This window comes from Rhinolophus sinicus, linkage group LG03 (genome assembly GCF_036562045.2).
Source record: "Rhinolophus sinicus isolate RSC01 linkage group LG03, ASM3656204v1, whole genome shotgun sequence".
Lineage (NCBI taxonomy): Eukaryota > Metazoa > Chordata > Mammalia > Chiroptera > Rhinolophidae > Rhinolophus > Rhinolophus sinicus.
In genome coordinates this window covers 131,613,989-131,634,912 of record NC_133753.1, presented here as the reverse complement: position 1 = coordinate 131,634,912, position 20,924 = coordinate 131,613,989, and the positions used below count along the sequence as shown (strand labels likewise).

General features: G+C 32.6%; 1 protein-coding gene across 1 annotated transcript in view; it reads right to left on the bottom strand.

Annotated features, from left to right (window-relative positions):
- The window catches only part of LOC109445533 (solute carrier organic anion transporter family member 6A1), a 101,774-nt gene that overhangs the window by 10,568 nt on the left and 70,282 nt on the right, over positions 1–20,924 (bottom strand). The window contains exons 10-12 of the mRNA XM_019727993.2: positions 17,141–17,336; positions 8,774–8,927; positions 5,288–5,475 (exon numbers count right to left, since the gene is read on the bottom strand). Coding sequence (XP_019583552.2) covers positions 5,288–5,475; positions 8,774–8,927; positions 17,141–17,336 — 538 coding nt within the window. The remainder of the gene's footprint in view (positions 1–5,287; positions 5,476–8,773; positions 8,928–17,140; positions 17,337–20,924) is intronic.

Here is a 20,924-nt window from a genome sequence, read left to right as displayed (position 1 = left end):
ATCTAACCCTGCTTTTCTAGTTATGCTCTGTAGGAGCATAGACCTGCTACAAATACTCCATCCTATTCCACTTCCATGACTATAATTAGCACTTATTTGATAATGATTTCACAATTTATGTCTTTAGCTTTGACTTTTATTGTATTTTTAAAAAGATCAAACTATATTTGTTAAATTTGTAGTATAGTTACATGCTTAGAAAGCAAATAAATGTTAATATAAAGAGAACACGCTGGAAAGACTTGCTTATTTAAACCCCTTCCCTCATCTACCCCTATTTCTATCCCACCCCTTTAGGTTACTTTTAGGTTACCATTTTAATTACTTCTTTGTTTATACCCCCAGTGTTACAGGAATTATAAGAGACAAGATCCAGAGGAAAACAAATACAATATAAATAGTTCTATAGCACATTCAAATACCAGATATCTGAGAGAGATTTTAAATTTGGGGAATTAATGTCCAAGAGAACAAATGACAAGGTAGAGAATATTATCAGAGAACTAGAATCTACTAAAATATAATGAAATTACATAACTGACAATTACACCAATTAGAATTAAGAACTCAATAGGTGAATTTAATAGCTAATTAGACATAGATGAAGACAGAATTAGTAAACTGAAGTATAAGTAACTAGAAAAGCAGGTGGAGATACAATTAGTACATTAGAATATAAATAAATAAAAAAACTTTAGTTTCAAGCACAGAATACAAAAACAAATAAAAATAGAAAGTAAAGGAGCATAAGAAACCCATGGACACAATGAAAGATTTATGAGTAGAGAAAGAATGGAGCAGAAACAATATCTGCAGAAAAAATAGTTAAGAATTTTACAAAATCAATGAAAGATATGGTGGTAGATAATCACACAAGGTGACTGTCATTGATTTCTTCCCCTCCCTACCTCATACATGCATGTGGCCCCTGACATCAAGAGGTAGAATCTAATCAACCTCCTCTTGAAACATAATGACTTTGACAAATAGAATGCAGAAAAGTGACATTCTTGGACTTCTGGCCTAGGTCAAATGAAGCCTTACAGCTTATGCCTTGTAGTTTATGCTTGGTTCTCTTGGAACATTAACACTTGGGCTGCTGGGATGCACCCTTTTGAAATTGTTGCACCCAGTTAGCAGAAGTACAAGTCACATAAAGGGGCCACTTATGGCCAATCAACAGCCCCAACTAGTCTCCCAGAAAATTTTGCCTAAATTGTCAGCCATCTTGGAAATCCAGCCCTGTCATGCTGTCAGATGACTCAAGAGTCATGTGCCAACTGACCACAAGCTCATGAGAAACCCCAAGCAAGAACCACCCCATTGAATCCAGTCAACTCTCAGAACTATGCAAAATAAGGATAAATTGTTGTTAAGTGATTAAATTTGAGGTGGTTTGTTATTGCTATGAGCTGAATTGTATCCCCTCCAAAATTTACATGCTGAACTCCTAACCTCCCATACCTCAGAATGCTACCATATTGAAGACATGGTTTTACATAAGTAATTAGTTTAAAATGAGGTCAGTTGGGTGGGCCCGAATCCAGTATGACTGGTGACCTTATAGAGAGAGGAAATATGGACACAGACATGTACAGAGCAAAGACAATGTGAAGACTCAGGGGAAGATGGCCATCTACAAGCCAAAGAGAGGTCCTTCCCTCATAGCCCTAAGAAGCAACCAACCATTGCCGATACCTTTATCTCAGAGTCTTAGCCTCCAGAACTGTGAGAAAATAAATTTCTGTTATTTTAGCCATCAAGCCTGTTATAACTTTTTAAGATAAACTAATATACTTGCCATCCTAATAGATAATAGGAAAAAACAACAAGCTTATTTTTTAAGCCATCAAGAAAATTTTAAAACTCCAAGCAACATAAAGACAAATAAGATTATATTAAGGAATATCGTAGTAAAATTGCTGACAGCAAAAGACAAGGAGAAAATGTTAAAAGTATCTAGAGTAAAAGGCATATTACAATCAAAGGAACAGTAATAAAATGTTCTCATAGAAATCAGTAAGATAGTTAAATACTTCTTTAAAGTACTGAAAGAAAATAGCCACCAACTTGGAATTCCACAAACAGCCAAAATATAATTTTATAATAGAGGTAGATAAAGACATTTTTAAAGAAAAAACAAATGAACAAAAATCATTTTCAGCAGACCCACAGTAAAAAAATTTTCTGGAGAAAAGAAATGATCCCTAAAAAATGCAAGAAAAAAATGAAAAGATTCTGGTGCTATGATATTAAACATATAATAAATAAAATTACATCCTTTTCGGTTTAAAATTTACATAGCCCCAAAATACATGACAACAATAACAAAATTTAGAAGAGACTTAGCTAATGGAATTAAAGTATTCTACGTTCTTACATTGTCCACGAAGTGGCAAAAGTGCTAATGTCCATTTGACTCTAATAATATACTCATGTAATGTCTAAAGTGACTACTACAAGAAGAATAAAATAGTACATATTTAGCAAAATAAAGAGGGAAAAAATGAAAACTAAAGATAACTATTTCAATTCAACAGAAGTAAAGAAAGAACTAAAAGAACAAGTAGAAAAAAATTTAAACAAACACTAAAATAAAAAATGAAAACGCAAACATTAGGAACTATTTAAAATTTAATAGTCTATATACTCTAATTGAAAAATTAAGTTGTTAAACTGAATTTTTTAAAAGTCAACTGTATGTGGCTTACAAGATATACCTTAAACAGTCAAAGAAAGATTGAAAGTAAAAGTAGAAAATTATACATTATGAAAATATAACAGATGAAGCAATATTAAAGTCAGAAAAAGTAACTCTAAGACAAAAAGTTAATTAGAGGATTATTTCATAAGGATAAAGGTGGTCAATAAAGCAGGAAGTGGTAACAATTCTAAAGTTGTTTTAAACTAATATAGATTCAACATATATACAGCAAAGATGATAGAAATAATAGACAAATCCACAATAATAGACAAAAAATTTTCAATCATTTGTACGTCTAAATAAATTTTCAAGGAAAGAAATAATAAAAATAAGTTCTCTGAAAACAGTGAAAAAGAAAAGAAAACAGTGGACTCAATCTAAAATAATAAAAATATAACAAACAAATTTCCAAATGCTTACAAATTAAACTATACTGAATAATACATGGTTCAAATAAAAAAAAACCACATTGAAAGGCATATTTGAATTTAAAGAATGAGAAAAAGTATGTATTAAGACTTCCAGTATGCACACTTGGATAGAAAAGGCAATATACAGAAGATATATGCGAGTAAAATAAAAAAAATGTATAAACACAAAAGTAAAATGATTGAAATTTTAAAGATAAAAGCAGAAAAATGTATTAGTCCCCACATCCACAGTCATTCAATATTTAATGTAAAACTTCCCACAAAGAAATTTCCAGGCACACATAACAGTGATTTCTTCCAAAGATTTAATTTAAAAAGTAATACCACACCTTGATAAAATTGGACAAATATTAGGAAAAGAGAAAATGCTTCCCAATTCACATAATGAGGCCAGAATAACACTTATGCCAAAACCAAAGAAGTACATTAATAGTAAGGGAAAATTGGAAGGCAACTTTATTCATGAATACAGATGCAAAAACTCTAAAATATATCAGCAAAATGAATCAAATCCAATTTATTCCTAGAATAAAACAGATATATCATATTGTAATAATCTCAATAGATATATCAAATAAATGCATTTGATAAATTTCAAATTTTATTATTAAAAAAATTTTTAGTGAACTAGAAATGGAAGCAAAGTGGCTTATTCTGATAGTATAAATACCACACTTAATGGTGAAATTTACAGCAAATTTCAAATCTAATAATGAAATATCAGAAGACTTCATCTTAATGAACATAAGAAACAATGACAGTAACTATCATACTTCTATTCAGCATTATACAGGATACTTTAATCAGTGCATTAAAAAAGGTACGAAGGTTGGAAAAGAAGAAATAAAAATAGTTATTTGCAGATTATAATTATATACACAAAGAATTTGAAGTAATCTACCAACTAACTATGAAAACTTAATATGAGCACAGTCACAAAATACAAGGTAAAAGCACAAAATGAATTGCATTTCTTCATACCAGCAATAAACAACTATACTATACTGTGCTATAGTAAACATCAATTACCTAAGAATGAATCTAATGAAGGAGGTATATGACCTACACCATGAAAAAATTATGAAACATTATTGGAAGAAATAAATGAAGATTTAAATAAATGAAGAAATTATACCTCACTGATTGATCAAGAGACTCCGTTTGGGAAGTACAGCAATTCTCTCAAATTGTTTAGAAGGCATTCCAATCAAAATCTTAGCATGTTTTTTTTTATGCTGAGTAAGTAATTTTAATCACTTAGAAATACAAAGGGCCAAGAATGGCCAAGATAATCTCAAAGATGGGCTTACAACAAAGCCTGACATAAATATTCACAAAAAATATAGGGCAATCAAGACATTGTAATATTGGTGCAGTGATGCACAAATAAATCAATCGAACTGAATGAAGTGTGGAAATAGACCCACATATAAAGAGACCATCGCTACATTGCTGTGGGGAAGGACAGCCTGTAAATAAATGGTAGTGAGTCAACTAACATCCATATGCACATGAGAAAAATAAACCTGAATCCCTACTTCATACAAAATAGTCATCTCCAGCTGAATTACTGATTAGATGTTCTTTTATTAAAATAACATAAAAAATATCCTCATGATTTTGATTAGGCAAAGATTTCTTAAACAGGATATTAAAATTAATTCATTTTACTCAAAAGATGCCACTGTCAGAATGAAAAGGCAAGCTGTAGAGTTAGAAAAGATATTTGTGATGAATATATATGACAAATGACCCCCTACCTGGAGTATATAAAGAATGTATAAAGAAGTCTTGCAAATCAATAATGAAAAGACAGAAAACCCAATGTAAAAATAGACAAAAGATATGAACAGACATTTGACAATACTACATATTCATAGAGCTAATAAAGGAAAATAGGTTCAATATTTTACCATGTTGTAAATTAAATTTAATTAATTCAAACTAAATGTGATATCTATATACTTTACACAAATTAGTTAAAATAGAGAATTACACATACATATGACTTTTGAAAATGTAACAATTTCCTTTCTAGCAGTTGCTACCTTGAAACAAAAAAGTAAATCATTTTCTACAATATTGAACAATCTTCCTAAAATTGACTTTTTACGTATTAAATGAACAATGATTATGAATAATATATACATACCGAAGGATGGTCAGGATGCTTGGTACATCAGAGAAACCAGAAAATACAATTGTAGAAAAGGTTAAAACAATGAACAAAGGTAATTTATAGCACTTTGAATCACATGTTCCAGCTCTAGCATCAATAAAATCACCTTGATCATCTGGGGTTGTTAATCCTTCATTAATGCAAGAACAATTGAAGTATGTCTGTGAAAATTAAGATTGGAAACAATCTTCTAGAAATATAGTCATGAAGCAAAAACTTATTGCAAAATAAAAATTAAATCAGTAACCACAGGGAGACTAGCCAGTTTTATTAGTAAATACCCTTACATTAAATCTGCCAGCCATTATTTAGAAATAAAATATTAATGATAAGTACAAGATTTTTAACCTAACAAAGAATTGTGTGTGTGTGTGTGTTAATTAATTATAGTAACTTAGGAAAAATTTCATTAATTCAAGAAATTCCACCAAAAATATTTACATTTAATTACACAAATAATTGTTGGAGAAGTATGTAAATTAATGGCAATTAAGGAAAATGTAATGAATAAAATGTAACTTCTGCTGGGATTTGAAATATGGACAGTTACCCAACTGCAGGAGATTTTGGGATTATACTGCAAAGACAGGACTTCATTTTGTATGTAATGATATAGGGTTATTATCTGTTATGCAGAGTAGGCAGTGTCAAAGGCCCAAAATACATCAGGGCCACATAAAAATGTAAGTTTAGTGTTTTTTAAATTTTAAAAAAATGAACATAATGATAATGATTCAGGCCGATCATATTTGTCTTCATACAAATACAGTTGTACTTAATTTTTAAAAATTAATCAATTTTTTTCAGTGAAGGAAGGGGCTCACCAAAGGCAAAGTGTCTAGTGCCAATGAAAGTAACAATGTAGCACTGAATGGTAACTAATACAATTTGGGATGGTTGTTGAAGGGTTTATAATTCAAGAAAGATGAATTGGTGATATTTTCTAAGAACTAAACAGAGTTTGAAGATACAGAGTCCAGTTAGCAATTTATTAATCTATTGAAAAGATTCTAAGTTTAAAAAATTATAATAAATTCAACAGAAATATGGAACTAGATCATTAGTGAAGTAATAAGAGGAAACAAAGATGGCTTGAATCTAAGTGAGTTATAAAATGATGGTCCAAAAATCATTTTGTTTGCAGGAGTTGCTAAGTGGTTACTGGATATGCTAAATAACAAATAGAAATATCTCAATTGCAATTTATTCATTCCACTACATCTTTTTTTCAGTGTTCATGTACTATACATTATTCTAGGTGTTGGGAAAACACACTAACCAATACAATAGAAATCCCTGCACTTTAATTTACAAAAAAGAAAGGAAGGGAGGGAGGGAGGGAGGGAGGGAGGGAGGGAGGGAGGGAAGAAAGAAAGAAAGAAACAAACAAACAAAGAAAAAGGAAGAAAAGAAAAATTCCTGTCCTCATATAGAAAACTTTTTACTTGGATTAGACAACTATAAAAACAAAACAAAACAATGAAACAAACAAATAAAACATAATGAAGCCCATGGTGACATACTTTGGATAAAAAAAATAAAGCAAGGAAAAAATACAGGGATTGTAGGGGTGAACTTAGTATGATCAGTGACTACCTCAATGACACCATGATATTTGAGCAGAAATTTGAAGAAGGTAAGATAGTGAGCCATTTGGTTATCTAGAAAAAGTGCATTCCGGGTAGGAAAACAAAAACAAAAACAGAAATTGAAAAAGCCCTGGGGCTTGAGCTTACTTGGTAAACTCAAAGAAAAGCAAGGAGAAACATGTGGCTGGAACAGAATGAATATGAAGGAAACTAAGAGGAAATAAAACCAGAGTAGTGGGGGAAAGGTAGATTATATAAAAACTGATAAGTAATTATAAGATCAATTTTAATCTTAGTAATGTGAAACCATTGGAAGGATATATGTATAAATGACATTTTAATATATTAGTTGGCTGATATATTGAGACTGCTGGACTATGATGGCAAGGGTGAAAGCAGAGAAAACAGTTTAAAAGCTATTGAAATAAGGTGCAACACAATGGCGATTCAGACCAGGATAGTATCAGAGGAAATGAAGATAGTCAGATTCAGCATATATTTTAAAAATAGATTTGAAAGGATTTTCTGAAGGATCTTAGGGTAGGAATGGTTATCAGAAGGAGAAACTCATGTGGAGATTTCCCTGAAAGAAACAGACCTTCAGGCAAGGGAGGCAACTGATCCATAAGTCAGAGAGGAAATCAAAAAAATAAACACAACTTCACTTTGTTTCCCCCATCTTTCTTATTTTCTTTAGAACTCCTTATTATCCTAATCCAGTCAAAAACCAGAGGCAAAGGAGCTCTCATCCTATAGATCAGTCTCCTGGAATAATAAGAAGGGTAAAGACAGGAGAAAAGTGGGTCGGGAGGTAACACAAAAGATATCCAGTATAGAACCTAGGCTGGCTAAAGTCAAAAGTGAAAATATGAAGAAGGTTTGGTGAACAGATGGTAGAAGCACAAGATATCAGGCTCTGGTAGGGTCAGAGAACTACTTACAAGGGAGAAGGCAAAGTTACAGTCCATTATTTAGCTAAAATCTTATTTCAGCAACTATGGATGTAAGAAAATTAAACTGGAGTCGAACAAGTAGCAAAGTGATCAACTGCTCTACATGACAAAATAAGGAAATTTATCTGGAGGTTGGTAGAAGGCCCGGGGAAATAAAAAATTCTGATGGTAATGGCCCCAAAGATGAGCAAATATGGGAATTTTAAAATGATATCTGATTAATGTAAATATCAAAGGACAAACAGGGATGACATATTAAATTTTAAGTTATTGGTATTGCTGCCATATACGTCTTCTCTAATTCTCTTACCTCTCTAGAAATGTTTATACAGGCCTTGTATGGATAGTAATCTCTGACACATAATAAAAGGACTGATTACCACTTCTGAGTTAATGCGGGGCTAAAACAGAGACAACAAGAGGGTACACAATAGATATTTTGAATTTCTCAGAAGAAGGAAAAACCAAGTGAAAGGTGACCAGAAGGATAGTATTGATCAACCAATTGGAGCAGGGAAGATTATGGTTCAAGATTTTGGTGTATTAGGTGCTGCTGATATGTGGGAGAGAACTATGATAAACTAGGTAAGTGGAAGACAAAATATTCTCCTAGATTGCTTGGTTTAACATTGCTATGGCAAGATAATCACCCATTGCTTTAAAACCATACAATTGGCATAATGTAATATATGGAGGTATATTTTACTGTAGAAGTATCTTTTCTACTCCCAATTCCAATAAGCTTTCTGTATTGTGGCCATAAAGCAAATGTTCTTTTCTTGTTTTAAAAATTAATAAAAAGGAAAATAAGGGGGAGGGGAACTTTATTATCGAGAGCTAGGAGTAAAATGTAAACATCACCTACAAATTCAATATCATCTTACTGAAGAGGAAGACACATAATTAAAAATAATTACCTTATGATTATTGAATGTTTTAGAATATGTACAGCCTGCAAAACAAGGAGAAAAATATCCAATATCATCTCTTCCACATATAGCAGAATAAAATGCAGGTGAGCATCTACAGTAAGAATTGCAAGGAGCCGTCAGGTTTCCCAACTGTCCTGTTCTGTACAAAAAGAGATTGAACATAATTATAATACCATTATATTATATTTATTAATGTACACATCAAGATATCAATGAGTCATAAAAATATTAAAATTTCTTTTTAACAGCTTTATTAAAGTATAACTAATACATACAATAAATTGTACCTGTTTAAAATTACAATTTAAAATTTTTTGATGTACGAATATGTATACACTTGTGCAACCATTACCACAATCACGTTAACAAATATAATCACTACCCCCAAAAGTTTCCTCACACCCCTTTGTAATACCTCCACCCTGGCATCTGCTGATCTACCATGTTTCCCCGAAAATAAGACCTAGCCGGACAAGCTCTAATGTGTCTTTTGGAGCAAAAATTAATATAAGACCCGGCATTATATTATATTAATTATATTATATTATATTATATTATATTATATTATATTATATTATATTATATTATATTATAGGAAAATAAGACCAGGTCTTATATTAATTTTTGTTCCAAAAGACGCATTAGAGCTGACTGTCTGGCTAGGTCTTATTTTCGGGGAAACGGTACTTCTGACACTCTTCATTAGTTTGAATTTCATAACATTTTGTGAAATGGAATAATTCAGTATGTGCACTTTCTTTGTCTGGCTCCTTTCATGCAGCTGATGTTTATGTGGTCTTTGCATGGTCATATACTTCCAGGCTCTTGAGTAAATATTAAGGAGCAGAATGTTTGGATAACTTGGTAGGTATTCATTTAACTTTTTAAGAAACTCAGTTTTCCACAGTGGTTGTGCTATTTTACATTCCCACCAGCAGTGTATAAGAGTGTCAGTTGTTTTCTGCATTCCTCTTTAACACTTGGTATGGTCAGTCTTTTTAATTTTAGACTTTCTAACAGGGGTATAGTAGTTTCCTAGTATGGTTCTTAATATGCATTTCTCTAATCACTAATGATGTTGAGCATCTTTTCATGTATTTATTTTCCATTTGTATATATTATTTGGTTAAATATTCAAATATTTTCCCCATTTTTCTGGATTGTTTGTTTTCTTATTACTAAGCATTGAGAGTTCTTTATATATTCTGGAAACAAATCCTTTGTTAGATGTATGATTTTCAAATATCTTCTCACAGTCTATGTTTTAATTCCCTTTAAAGAGCAGAAATTTTTTATTCTGATGAAGCCCAATTTACCAATATATTATTTTATGGATTACATGTTTGGTGATCTAAGAAATCTTTCCTGAACTTAAGTTAACAGAAATTTTCCTTATGTTCTTGGAATTTTACATTTCACATTTATATCTACAATCCATTTTGAGTTATTTAATATGGTACAAGACATTTGCTTACATATTTATGTATACATTGTTTACATAATTGTTCCAGCATCATTTATTAAAATGACTATATTACATACGCACCTTGTCAAAAATCAATTATCCTCTTATATCTAGGCCTATTTCTAGACTCCATTCTGTTCCACTCTTCTGATCTAACTGTCTATATTTATACTAATACCACTTTCTTGATTACTGGAGCTTTGCTGTTAGTCCTCCACTTTTGTTTGTCTTCAGTATAGTTTGTTGTTTTTCTAGATCCTTTGTATATCTTTATGAATTTAAAAGTTACTTTTCCAATATGTAAAAAAGAAAGTCTGCTGGGATTTTGATTGTAATTACACTGAATACATATATCAATTTAGGGAGGATTAACATTTTAACAACATTGAGTCTTGTAACCCATGAACATGAAATATTTTTCCATTTAAAACTTAGGTCTTTAATTTCTCTCAGCAATATTTTGTAGTAATCAATGTAGAGGGCTTTCACATTTTTTATCATATTTATCTTTAAGTATTTCTTTATCTTGATAATGATTGCTAATAATATTTTTGGTTAATATGAATTTCCAGTTGTTTGTAGGTAGTACGTATATACCATAGATTCCTGTATATTGATCTTTTCTTCTACAGTATTTATTTTTCTTGGTACTATTGTTAACAGTATTATTTTTAATATTGATTTCTTCTAATTTGTAGGAAGTAAATAAAAATACCACAATCTTGTATGTTGATCTTATATCCTGCAAACTTGCTAAACTCATTTTATTAGTTATAGTGGGTTGTTGTTTCTTTATTTAATTTTTCTATATAGACCATATTGTCTTCGTATAAGCACAGTTGTACTTCCACTTTTCTTATCTGGACACCTTTTATTTATTTTTCTTACAGTAATGGCTAAAACCTCCACTACAATGTAAATGTAGTAGCATTCAAAGTAAACATTCTTATTGTATTCTTTGTCATTCAGTGTTTCATCATTTAGTCTGCTGAGGCTGCTATAATAACAAAATATAATAAACTGGGTGGTTTAAGCAACAGACATTATTTCTCATAGTTCTGGAAGCTAAGTCCAACGTGTAGGCAGCTTTCGTGTCTGGTTTGGGGGACTCTTCCTGGAGTGCAGACCTTCAACTTCTCAGCGTACCCTTACAGGCTGAATAGAGGGAAGGCTTTGGTACCTTCCTCTTTTTCTAATCCCATCATGGAGGGCCCACCCATACGACCCCATCTAAATCTAATTATCTCCTAAAGGCCTGACCTCCTAATACTGTTACATTGATGATTAGGGCTTCAACACATTAATTTGGTGGGAGGGGGAAACACACACATTCAGTCCATAATAATCACTAAGTATGATGTTAGCTGTGTATTTTCATAGATTTCCTTCCATTCCTACTTTCCTAGATTATCAGGAATAAATGCTGCACTTTATCAAGTGCCTTTGACATTTATTGAGGATACATGTTTATTTTTTCATTTTTACTTTTTTAATGTGGTGGACTATATTGATTGATTTTCAAATATTAAACCAGTCTTGCATCTCTGTGATAAATTTTGCTTGATCATAATTTATTTTCCTTTTAATATATTATTAGATTCAATTTACTAAAATTTTGTTAAGAATTTTTGCATCTATGCTCATGAGAAATACTATATGTCTATAGTTTTTATTTTGTTTTTTCTTATAATGTCTTTGTCTGTTTTGATAGAACCATAATGCAAACCTCATAGAATGAGTTGAAAAATATCCAGTCTTTTTTTATTTTGTGGAAGAATTTTTGTAAAATCAGATATTCTTTAACTGTTTGGTAGAATTCCCCAGGGAAGCCATTTTGGCCTGGAGTTCTGTTTGTGGGAAAGTGTTTAACTACAAATTTGATTTATTTACTATAAAATTATCTATTTCTTTTTAAGTGAGTTTATATCTTTTGAAGGATTTATCCATTTCATGGAAGTGGTCAAATTTATGAGCATAAAGTTATTCATAATATTATCCTATTATACTTTAATATTGGTAGAATCTACACTAACATCACATCAGGTCTCTAGCTCTGCTATTGGTAATTTTCTCCCTCTATAGGTTTAGCAATTTTATTAATCTTCTCAAAATATTAATACCACCTGTGATTTTATTGATTTTCTCCATTGTTTTTCTCATCTCTACTTCATTGATTTTTGTTCTGATAGCAATTGTTTCATTTCTGCTGCTTACTTTGGGACCAACCTGCTGATATTTTCAGTTTTTTTAAGATAGAAGCAAATGTCATTGGTTTAAGACTTTTTCTCTTTTCCAATACAGGCTTTTAATACTATACATCTTCCCCTAAGTACTGCTTTAGCAGCATTCCACAAATTTTATTATGTGTTTTCATTTTGATTCACTTCAAAATACTTTCCAATTTACCTTTGTAAGAAATTAGTTAATCCACAGGTTATTTAGAAGCTTGTTTTTAAGTTTTCAAATATCTGGAGCTTCCCCAGATTTTTTTTTTTTTTAATTAATTTGTTTCTAATTTTATTTCATCATGGTCAGAAATTTCATTCCATTGTTTGATTTGGTCCTTTAAATTTACTGAGACTTGTTTTACAGAATATTATCTAATCTGGTGTTTCATGTGTACTTGAAAAAAATGTACATTTTGTTTTGTTAGAAGAAAAGTTCTACAAATGTCAAGTCAGTCAAGTTGGCAGTGTTATTCAAATCTTTTGCATCATCATTTTTTGCCTATTTCTATTCATTATTAAGAGAGGGATACTGAAATATCTGACTATATTTGCAGATTTCTAAATTTCTCCTTGCAGTGCAAAGTTTTTGCTCCACATATTTTAAAGCTTTCATTAAGTTAAGAAACTGGAGTGCTATGAATTCTTGATGAATTTACTACCTCACAGTACATACATAGTAACAGTCTTTATTCCTTCTAACACTACTTCCTTTCAAATCTACTTCGTCTGATATTATACTCCAGTTTTTATTATTATTATTATTATTATTATTATTATTATTACTCTTAACATGATACACCTTTCCCCACCTTTTTACATATAACCTATTTGTGTATATATTCTAAGTTCATTTCTTTTGTGAAGTGTATGTAGTTTGGTCTTGCTTTTTAAAAGAATGAAATTGGAGATTCTCTGCCTTTTACTTGAGATAGTACAACCATTTATACTTAATGTGAGAACCAATATGATTAGGTTTGAATCTGTCCTCTTTCAACTTGTTGTCTATTGATCCTATCTCGTCTTTGTTCTTCTTCCTCTTTTCTGCTTAATTTGAGATTAAACAAATATTTTTACAAAATTCTATTTTAACACCTGTGTTGGCTTATTAGCTGTGACTCATTGTTATTTTAGTGATTGCTTGAAAGTTTATAGTATACTTCTTTAATTTAACATAGTTTACCAACATATGGTATGATAGCACTTCGTATATACCCATATTGCATGCTAATCTGTTTTAAAAAATTATTTTAAAGAGATTTACATAAGAAAAAAATTTACCTCTATAGTTACAATTTCCTTTGCTCTTCTTTGATTTGTGTAGTTCATATTTTCATGTGGTATCTTTATTTTAGCCTGAAAGCCTTCCTTTAACTCCTCAAGTATTGTAAGTCTGTTGGTCAAATATTATTTGCATTGTTTTATGTCTAAAATTATTTCTCCTTCATTTTTTGACAGATATTCTGGCTTGGTATAGAATTATAGGTTGACTTCTTTTTCTCCATTATTTTAAAAATATTTTTCAACTGTGTTCTTATCTGTATTGACATATCTTAAAAGTCACTGACACTTTCCTCAGTCCTGTCCAGTCCGCTGATGAACCCAAGATTGGTACTCTTCATATGTGTTATAGTATTTGGTGTTGCTTTCTAGGATTCACTTTTTTTCATAGAGTTTCCATTCCTCTGCTTACAATACCTATCTTTTCTTTCATGTTGTCCACTTTTTCCATTAGAACCCTTAGCATATTAATCATAATTATTTTATGTTCCCAGTCTGATCATTCCAAAATCCTGCCCTGCCATAGCTGAGTCTGGTTCTAATGCTTGCTTTGTCTTTTCAATCTGTATTCTTTCTTGTCTCTTAGAATGCCTTGTAAAGTTTTTGTTGAAAGCCAGACATTATAAACCAGGTAATAAGAACTGAAATAAATAGGCCTTTCTTGTGAGGCTTTATGTTTAGTAGTCTAGGAGTTAGCTTGTGTTTAAAATTTGTTGTAACCATAGATGTCAGAGGCCTCAGTTTTCTATGGTATCCTCAATTTGACTTCCCTATTGTCTTTGGATTTCCCTAGAAACTCTTTATTAAACATAGTGTGTCTTGCAGCTCTTTCAGTTGTAATTATCTGTCATTAACCTAGACATATGTTGACGTGATGATATTGTAGAGAAAAAGCATTCTATAATCTTATGATTAAATCTTAGCCATTACAAGGTTTTTTTAGTGGGCCTGAGTCCCTAGGCTGTGACCTTCATATGTTTTATTTAGTTTTTTTTTATTTTATTTTTCTTTCCCTTATGTGAGGCAGGAAAGTTGGAGAAGGAATGACTTGTCTAATTGTCCTCCCTCTAAAGTTTGGCAGGGGAAACTCCTGTAGCTTCCCTAGAAGGTAGGCTTTTGTTAGATGGCAGACTTCTCTAGGGAATATTTCAAAATGATTACTCTCTTTCTCCCCCTGCCCAAAATATAAGAGGACTATTCTCCCAACTTCAATGTCAGAACCTGGTGGGGGCACCTGGATGTAAGAACTTCTAAAGTGGGGTATCCCTCTAAGACTGGGCCCTCAGGAGGTTTTAACTCTCAAGTTAGTCCAGGCTCCACATCCATAAATAGTCAATTACTGTTTAATGTTCAGCTCTGATGGCTTCTGCTCCCAGTAAACTGCAATTCTCTCTGTTTACCTATCTCTCCCGTTTTTTGGGGGACAGCAGTTTGCCCTGTGATCTCAAGTCTGATGAATCTAAGAATTAATTTTTAATTTGTTCAACTCTTTTCTTGCAATGACTTACAAGCTCTTTACATACTGAGTACAAACTAGAAGTCCTATTCTTTGTTTTTCACAACCTTTACTAATATAAAAACCATTCTTAGCTTGCAGACCATAAAAAATAGGTAGCAGTATAGGTAAGTGGATACATAGATATAGATAGATACATAGATATACCTAAACTATAGACAAATCTAAACTATGTAAATACCTAACACACACACACACACACACACACACACACACACAGGTGTTGGGGGGGCAGGTGGTTAGGGCACCAAGCCCCACACAGTTGAAAAATCCACTTGTAATTTGACTTGGCCCTATACACATAGAGTCCCACCCATAGATGAAAAGTAGTATTTTCACTCTTCACCGAATACTACTATTTTTCATCTGTGGCTGATCTGCAGATGTGAAACCTGGGAATTGGGAGGGCTGACTGTATATTTATTGAAAAAAAAAGAACCATGTAGTTCAAACCCATGTTGTTCAATATTTGGCTTTCCTGTGCATCTATTCTGTCACCTATTGTGTCTCAAAGTTTTTGGCCAGGTCGTTGGCCTGCCTGATAATTTCTTTTTTTTTTTTAATACAAGACCTTTGCCTAAGACACTTTCCAGCTCTGTATATCATCTTTCATTCAGAGTGCTGGGTCTCTTTTTCTCCTGCTGGGTAGAGTGCTGGATGACATAAGCCAGTTACAGACCAAATTAACTCCCAGCTAGACTACAGTACTTTAGAAAGTCACTTCCTTCTAGGTCTTAGCCTTACAGATACTTGGAGGATGTGTGTTCACCACACTTCCCTTCCCCAGCACATTCTAAACCCCCTCACACATTAATCCTGTGTGTAAAGAGCATCACAATACTGCTGAATTTTTTTTCTGCTTTTTACAAGATTTTTGTTTGATTTCAGCCTCTTAGCTTCCTAATTCAGCAAATGTATTGAGTGAAAACCCAGCAATGTGAATTATCTGTCTACCTCTCTTCTCTCTGAGACCCTGCCCTGACCCATGCTCTATTTTTGTCTCTTTAGACTCACAGGTCTGTCAAAAATTTGTGGTGGTTTCTTGTCATCTTAATAGATGCTTTTTGCCTAGACCCTTTGCCCAATTCTCATTTTCTTGCCAATGTCCAGAGTTAGCAAATATCCTTGGGAGAAAAAAAGAACTGCAGATGGTTGCTTCTCCTCTCAAGGGTTTGCCTTGCCCAAGACTGTGGCTTTTAAATTCCTAATTGTGTAAGGAACCCTCTGATGCCTTAAAAAATCTTTTAAAACTTTATTCAAGTTTTCTAGTTACTCTTGATTGGAGCATTGGTCTGCCATACGTTACTCCATTGTAGCTACAAGTGGAAATCTTATTTCCTTTACTGTTTTACTTGCTCAGTCCTTTGGTTTCCAATTCCAGTTATGTTCCCCTGTATTTAACATCAATCTCTACCCCGTTCTTTGAATTTTTGCATGTTTAGCTTAAAGGAGACATTACTCATGCATACTTTCAGATGTACTTCAGTTCTATTCTTTGATGTCTACAAGAAAGCAGACATACCAATTCAGGAAAGAAAAGGAAGACTGGTTTGTACAGACTGCACTGTCTCCACAGTTCTAGACACTTTAATACAACATTTTACTTCTAGGTCCTGAATCATCTCAATGTGCTTTTTCTTTAGTACTTTATGAATGAATAAGCACTCATATCATAAGCCATCATTATTATAATTCTGACCTTAATATGAAAGGTGAAACTATGCTTTATATTTCTTTTACATGTTCAATAATTCCAAGGATGATAAACATATATAAGAATTACTGGGTAAATAATTATGAATTGACGAGAAATGCATTGTTGGGTTTTGATGTAAAATATGTAGCATAGAAAACTATATATTTACCCGCCATAATCTTCATTGATTCCAGCAACTGGTGTTGGATCACAGTGTACAAAAATTACAAACAGAATCGGTACAAGCGATATAGCAGATGTGACTATTATAAATGTCATAAGGCCCTTACAATACATATGTAACTTGGAAACAATGATGCCTCCCAGAAGCTGGCCAAGTGCACCTCCTGGAATTAAAACAAGTCCTAAAGACAAAAGAAGGAAGAGAAAACACAGTTAAAAAATAATCAGCTACAGATAGTACAGAAAATTCTTACATTGATGCAATCCCCTCTGCTCTAAACATGTAGCAAACACAGATTTAAATAAAAAATAATTATAATAAAAAATAACAGAGAGAAAACGTAGAGGTATGATAAACATCTCAACAAACCTGACACTTAACAGAAATACAAATCTGTGAGTGGAGCTGAAGCTACAGGCCTAATGGGCTCGAGGACAGTGCCAGTGAAGTTTGGCTCCTATGTAGTAATAGCATCTAAGATGAACCCCAAATGTAATCCATACAGAATAGAAGAGGACAGCTGTCTTATTGAGAGCTATTACTGGATAGCTGCCTGGATCTATGGTTTAGGGCAAGAGGCATGCCCATAGTGACAGGAGTTCACAGAGATTCATTACGAAGATTAAACCAAGCCACCCATTGCTTCTGTGAATGCATATGCAATATCAACAATCTCAACAAAGTGGGACTCCAGAATACCCATGTGAGATATAGTTTTCTTTTCAATGAAGCATAAGGGATTAGAGAGAGGTAAACACAAGAAGGCAGAAAAGGAGGAGAAGAAATATAGTTAGAAAATAATCAGATGAAGACAGCACAGTAAATTCATACATTGATGTAATTCCTTCTGTACCACACATATTGAAATGGTAGATTTAAATTGGAAAATAGCAAGAGAAATATAAGGCAAAAACAAAACAAAACAAAAAATCCCATTACCACCAGATTAAATTTATATCATAAAATTGTCTGGCAAAGACTTGTAACTAATTTTAGAATGCTCAAAAGATTAATGACAGTGTCATTTCCACAAAAATGAAAAACAAAGAGAAAAGAATGAAAAATAAGAGCACGTGGATAAAAAAAGAACAATTAAGAAACCTGGATATTTAAAAATATAAATTTTAAAATAAAAATTTAAATCCCAGATGACAGACATTGAAAGCTGAATTAATAAGTTGGAAGAAAGTATTGTGTTATTCATACATTATGTTTGATCCTCAAAATTCCTCTTCCCACCTACTTGTCAAATGACAACCAAGAAAAAGACCCCAGATTTATTCAGTTTGAACTTGACAACTGTAGATTTGGAAAACCAAGCACATCTGTAAGCAGAAAACTGTGAACCCAGCTAAGGTAAGAAAATAGTGACTGTCAGGCTTATTGTTCTAGGCAATAAGAAAATACAGGACACTGGCAATTCAACAGTTAAGTAGCTCGGTTTTTGAAAGACCATCCTAAAAGGAAACAAAACAGTTGAAAATTCAACTGCAATGCACAGAACTTCCAATCAACTTCTTATGCAAAGATTTTATGGTGTACAGGAACGTACACAAATCACAATTGTACATGATGAATTTTCAAAGTGAGCACACCTATTATAATCACCACGATCGGCATGATGTTTGAAAACTTCACCCATGTTTTTGTATATAACAATGGATCATGTCTTCTCACTGCTGAATAACAATGTACATGCATACACCACATCTTATTTGTTCATTGTGATGTTGTGAATTGTGCTGCTAATTTAAAAATCCATGTACATGTCCTTTTGTAAACATCTGCATTTCTGTTGGGCATATTATTAAGAGAGGAACTTATGTTGGGTATATGACTAGGATTGGAATTCCTAGGTCAGGGGATATGTATATGTTCAGATTTTTATAGTACTGCCAAACAGATTTATAAAATGGTAAACCAATTTACACTGTCATCAGTAGTAGATGAAATGCCAATTGCTCCACACCCGTGCCAACACCTATCTCTCTTTTTCATTTTAGCCATTCTGGTGAATGGGTAATAGTATTGCATTTTGGCATTTTTTTTTCTTTATACTTATGTGATTTATCTCCTATTTTAGAAATTTTTATCTTCTCTAAGGCCATGAATATCTTTTCCTATGCCTTATTCTAAAAAGCTTTATCATTTCACCATTCACATTTAGATCTACAATCCATCTAGAATGTGTATTTGTGTATGTAGTGAGGTAGAGGTTAAGATTTATCTTTTTTCATAAGGATATCTAATTGGCCTAATATCAGTAATATCTAATTAACTCAATTTTTTGTTATATATTTTTTAAAGCTATGTTGTTGAGAGCATACACATGTATAACTGTATTGCCTACCTTACTGGTCAACTCTTCTGACATTATGATCTCTCTTGATGCTATGTAATGCCTCTTGCTTTGAAGAATACTATATTTAACCACCTTTTGGTTAAATTTGGTTAGTATTTATATTGTACAACTTTTTTGGTCTTTTTACTTTCAACCTTTTCATGTCCTCATATTTAAGGAGTTCCTCTTGTAAGAAATATAACAATCTTTATATTTAGTTTACTACGACATTAATGGGCAACGATTCTCCATTATCCTATGATGCTAGATATCCTGCCAGCAGAAGCACTGACTACTCTTTGTTCTATCTTTTCAAAGCTCTTTGTATAGCGAACAGCCTTGGATAATAGAGATAGTGTCCCTCTTGAGAGCAATGGCAGGTTTGCTTACAGTTTTGGAAGACAGAGATATTGTCCCCTCTAGAACTAAGAGAAGGCATGCTTGCTGTTGAGTATAATAAAAATAACATCTCCCTCTGAATCAAAGACAAGCCTGATTATTATCTATTATAAAAGATTTGGGTTCTCTAAGCTCAGGGAATATAATGCAAGCCACTCCTGTAATGCAACCCATTGTGTGTACAGATGTCACTGGCTCTCCTTCACATCAACCTGTGGAAATTGGGGCTCAGAAAATTCAGAGAGAGAGAGAGAGAGAGAGAGAGAGAGAGAGAGAGAGACTCTAGTTACTGCTATTGATGAGAGTCAAAAACTTTCCTTCATCTCTGACCAAGGAGTTTTATGTCTTCTGCTAGCATACATGAAACTATGGTAGACTAACTTGTTAACTTTCAAATAGAGTAAAATTCAAACCCTTCACAGACCTTAGCACTTTTGGTGACATACATGGGATGCTGACAGAGATGTATGTGGCTTTATGTAAGATAAAAAAATGACAGCCTCATAAACCAATTTACAGGATTTGACAGAAGTACTGGAAATCAGTAGTGAACATACCTATTGCCTATTAATGATGCAGAACCGGAGAGCTGGCTGCAGACTGAAGTAGATTTAAAGAAAGCACCACAGAAGTTGTCATGGTTGTTGTTAATTCTCCTGGCAAAGGGACTTTCTCACAAATCTGACCATCAGCCTCCGATTTGTCCTGTTGTAACAACTATTACTGAGACTCATCCGGTTGGACAGAGGATTCCTCCTGATTTCAGACAATGGTTACAGAGATGTGCAACTACACTGAGTGTAAAAGGAGGGAAATTTACAACCACTATGGACAGAAACCAGTGAATAATGACAAGTTTAACTGATTTGTTTGGTTGATGATGGAGTGGAGTGCATAACTGCTTGTTAAGGTGAAATGATAATAGCTGGGCTGTCTGCCGGCTATAATGAAATTTATGACACAGGCTGCTGGTACTTGATATGCTATCTTTGATATTGCCAAAGCCTTCTTTTGTATCACATGAGCTTC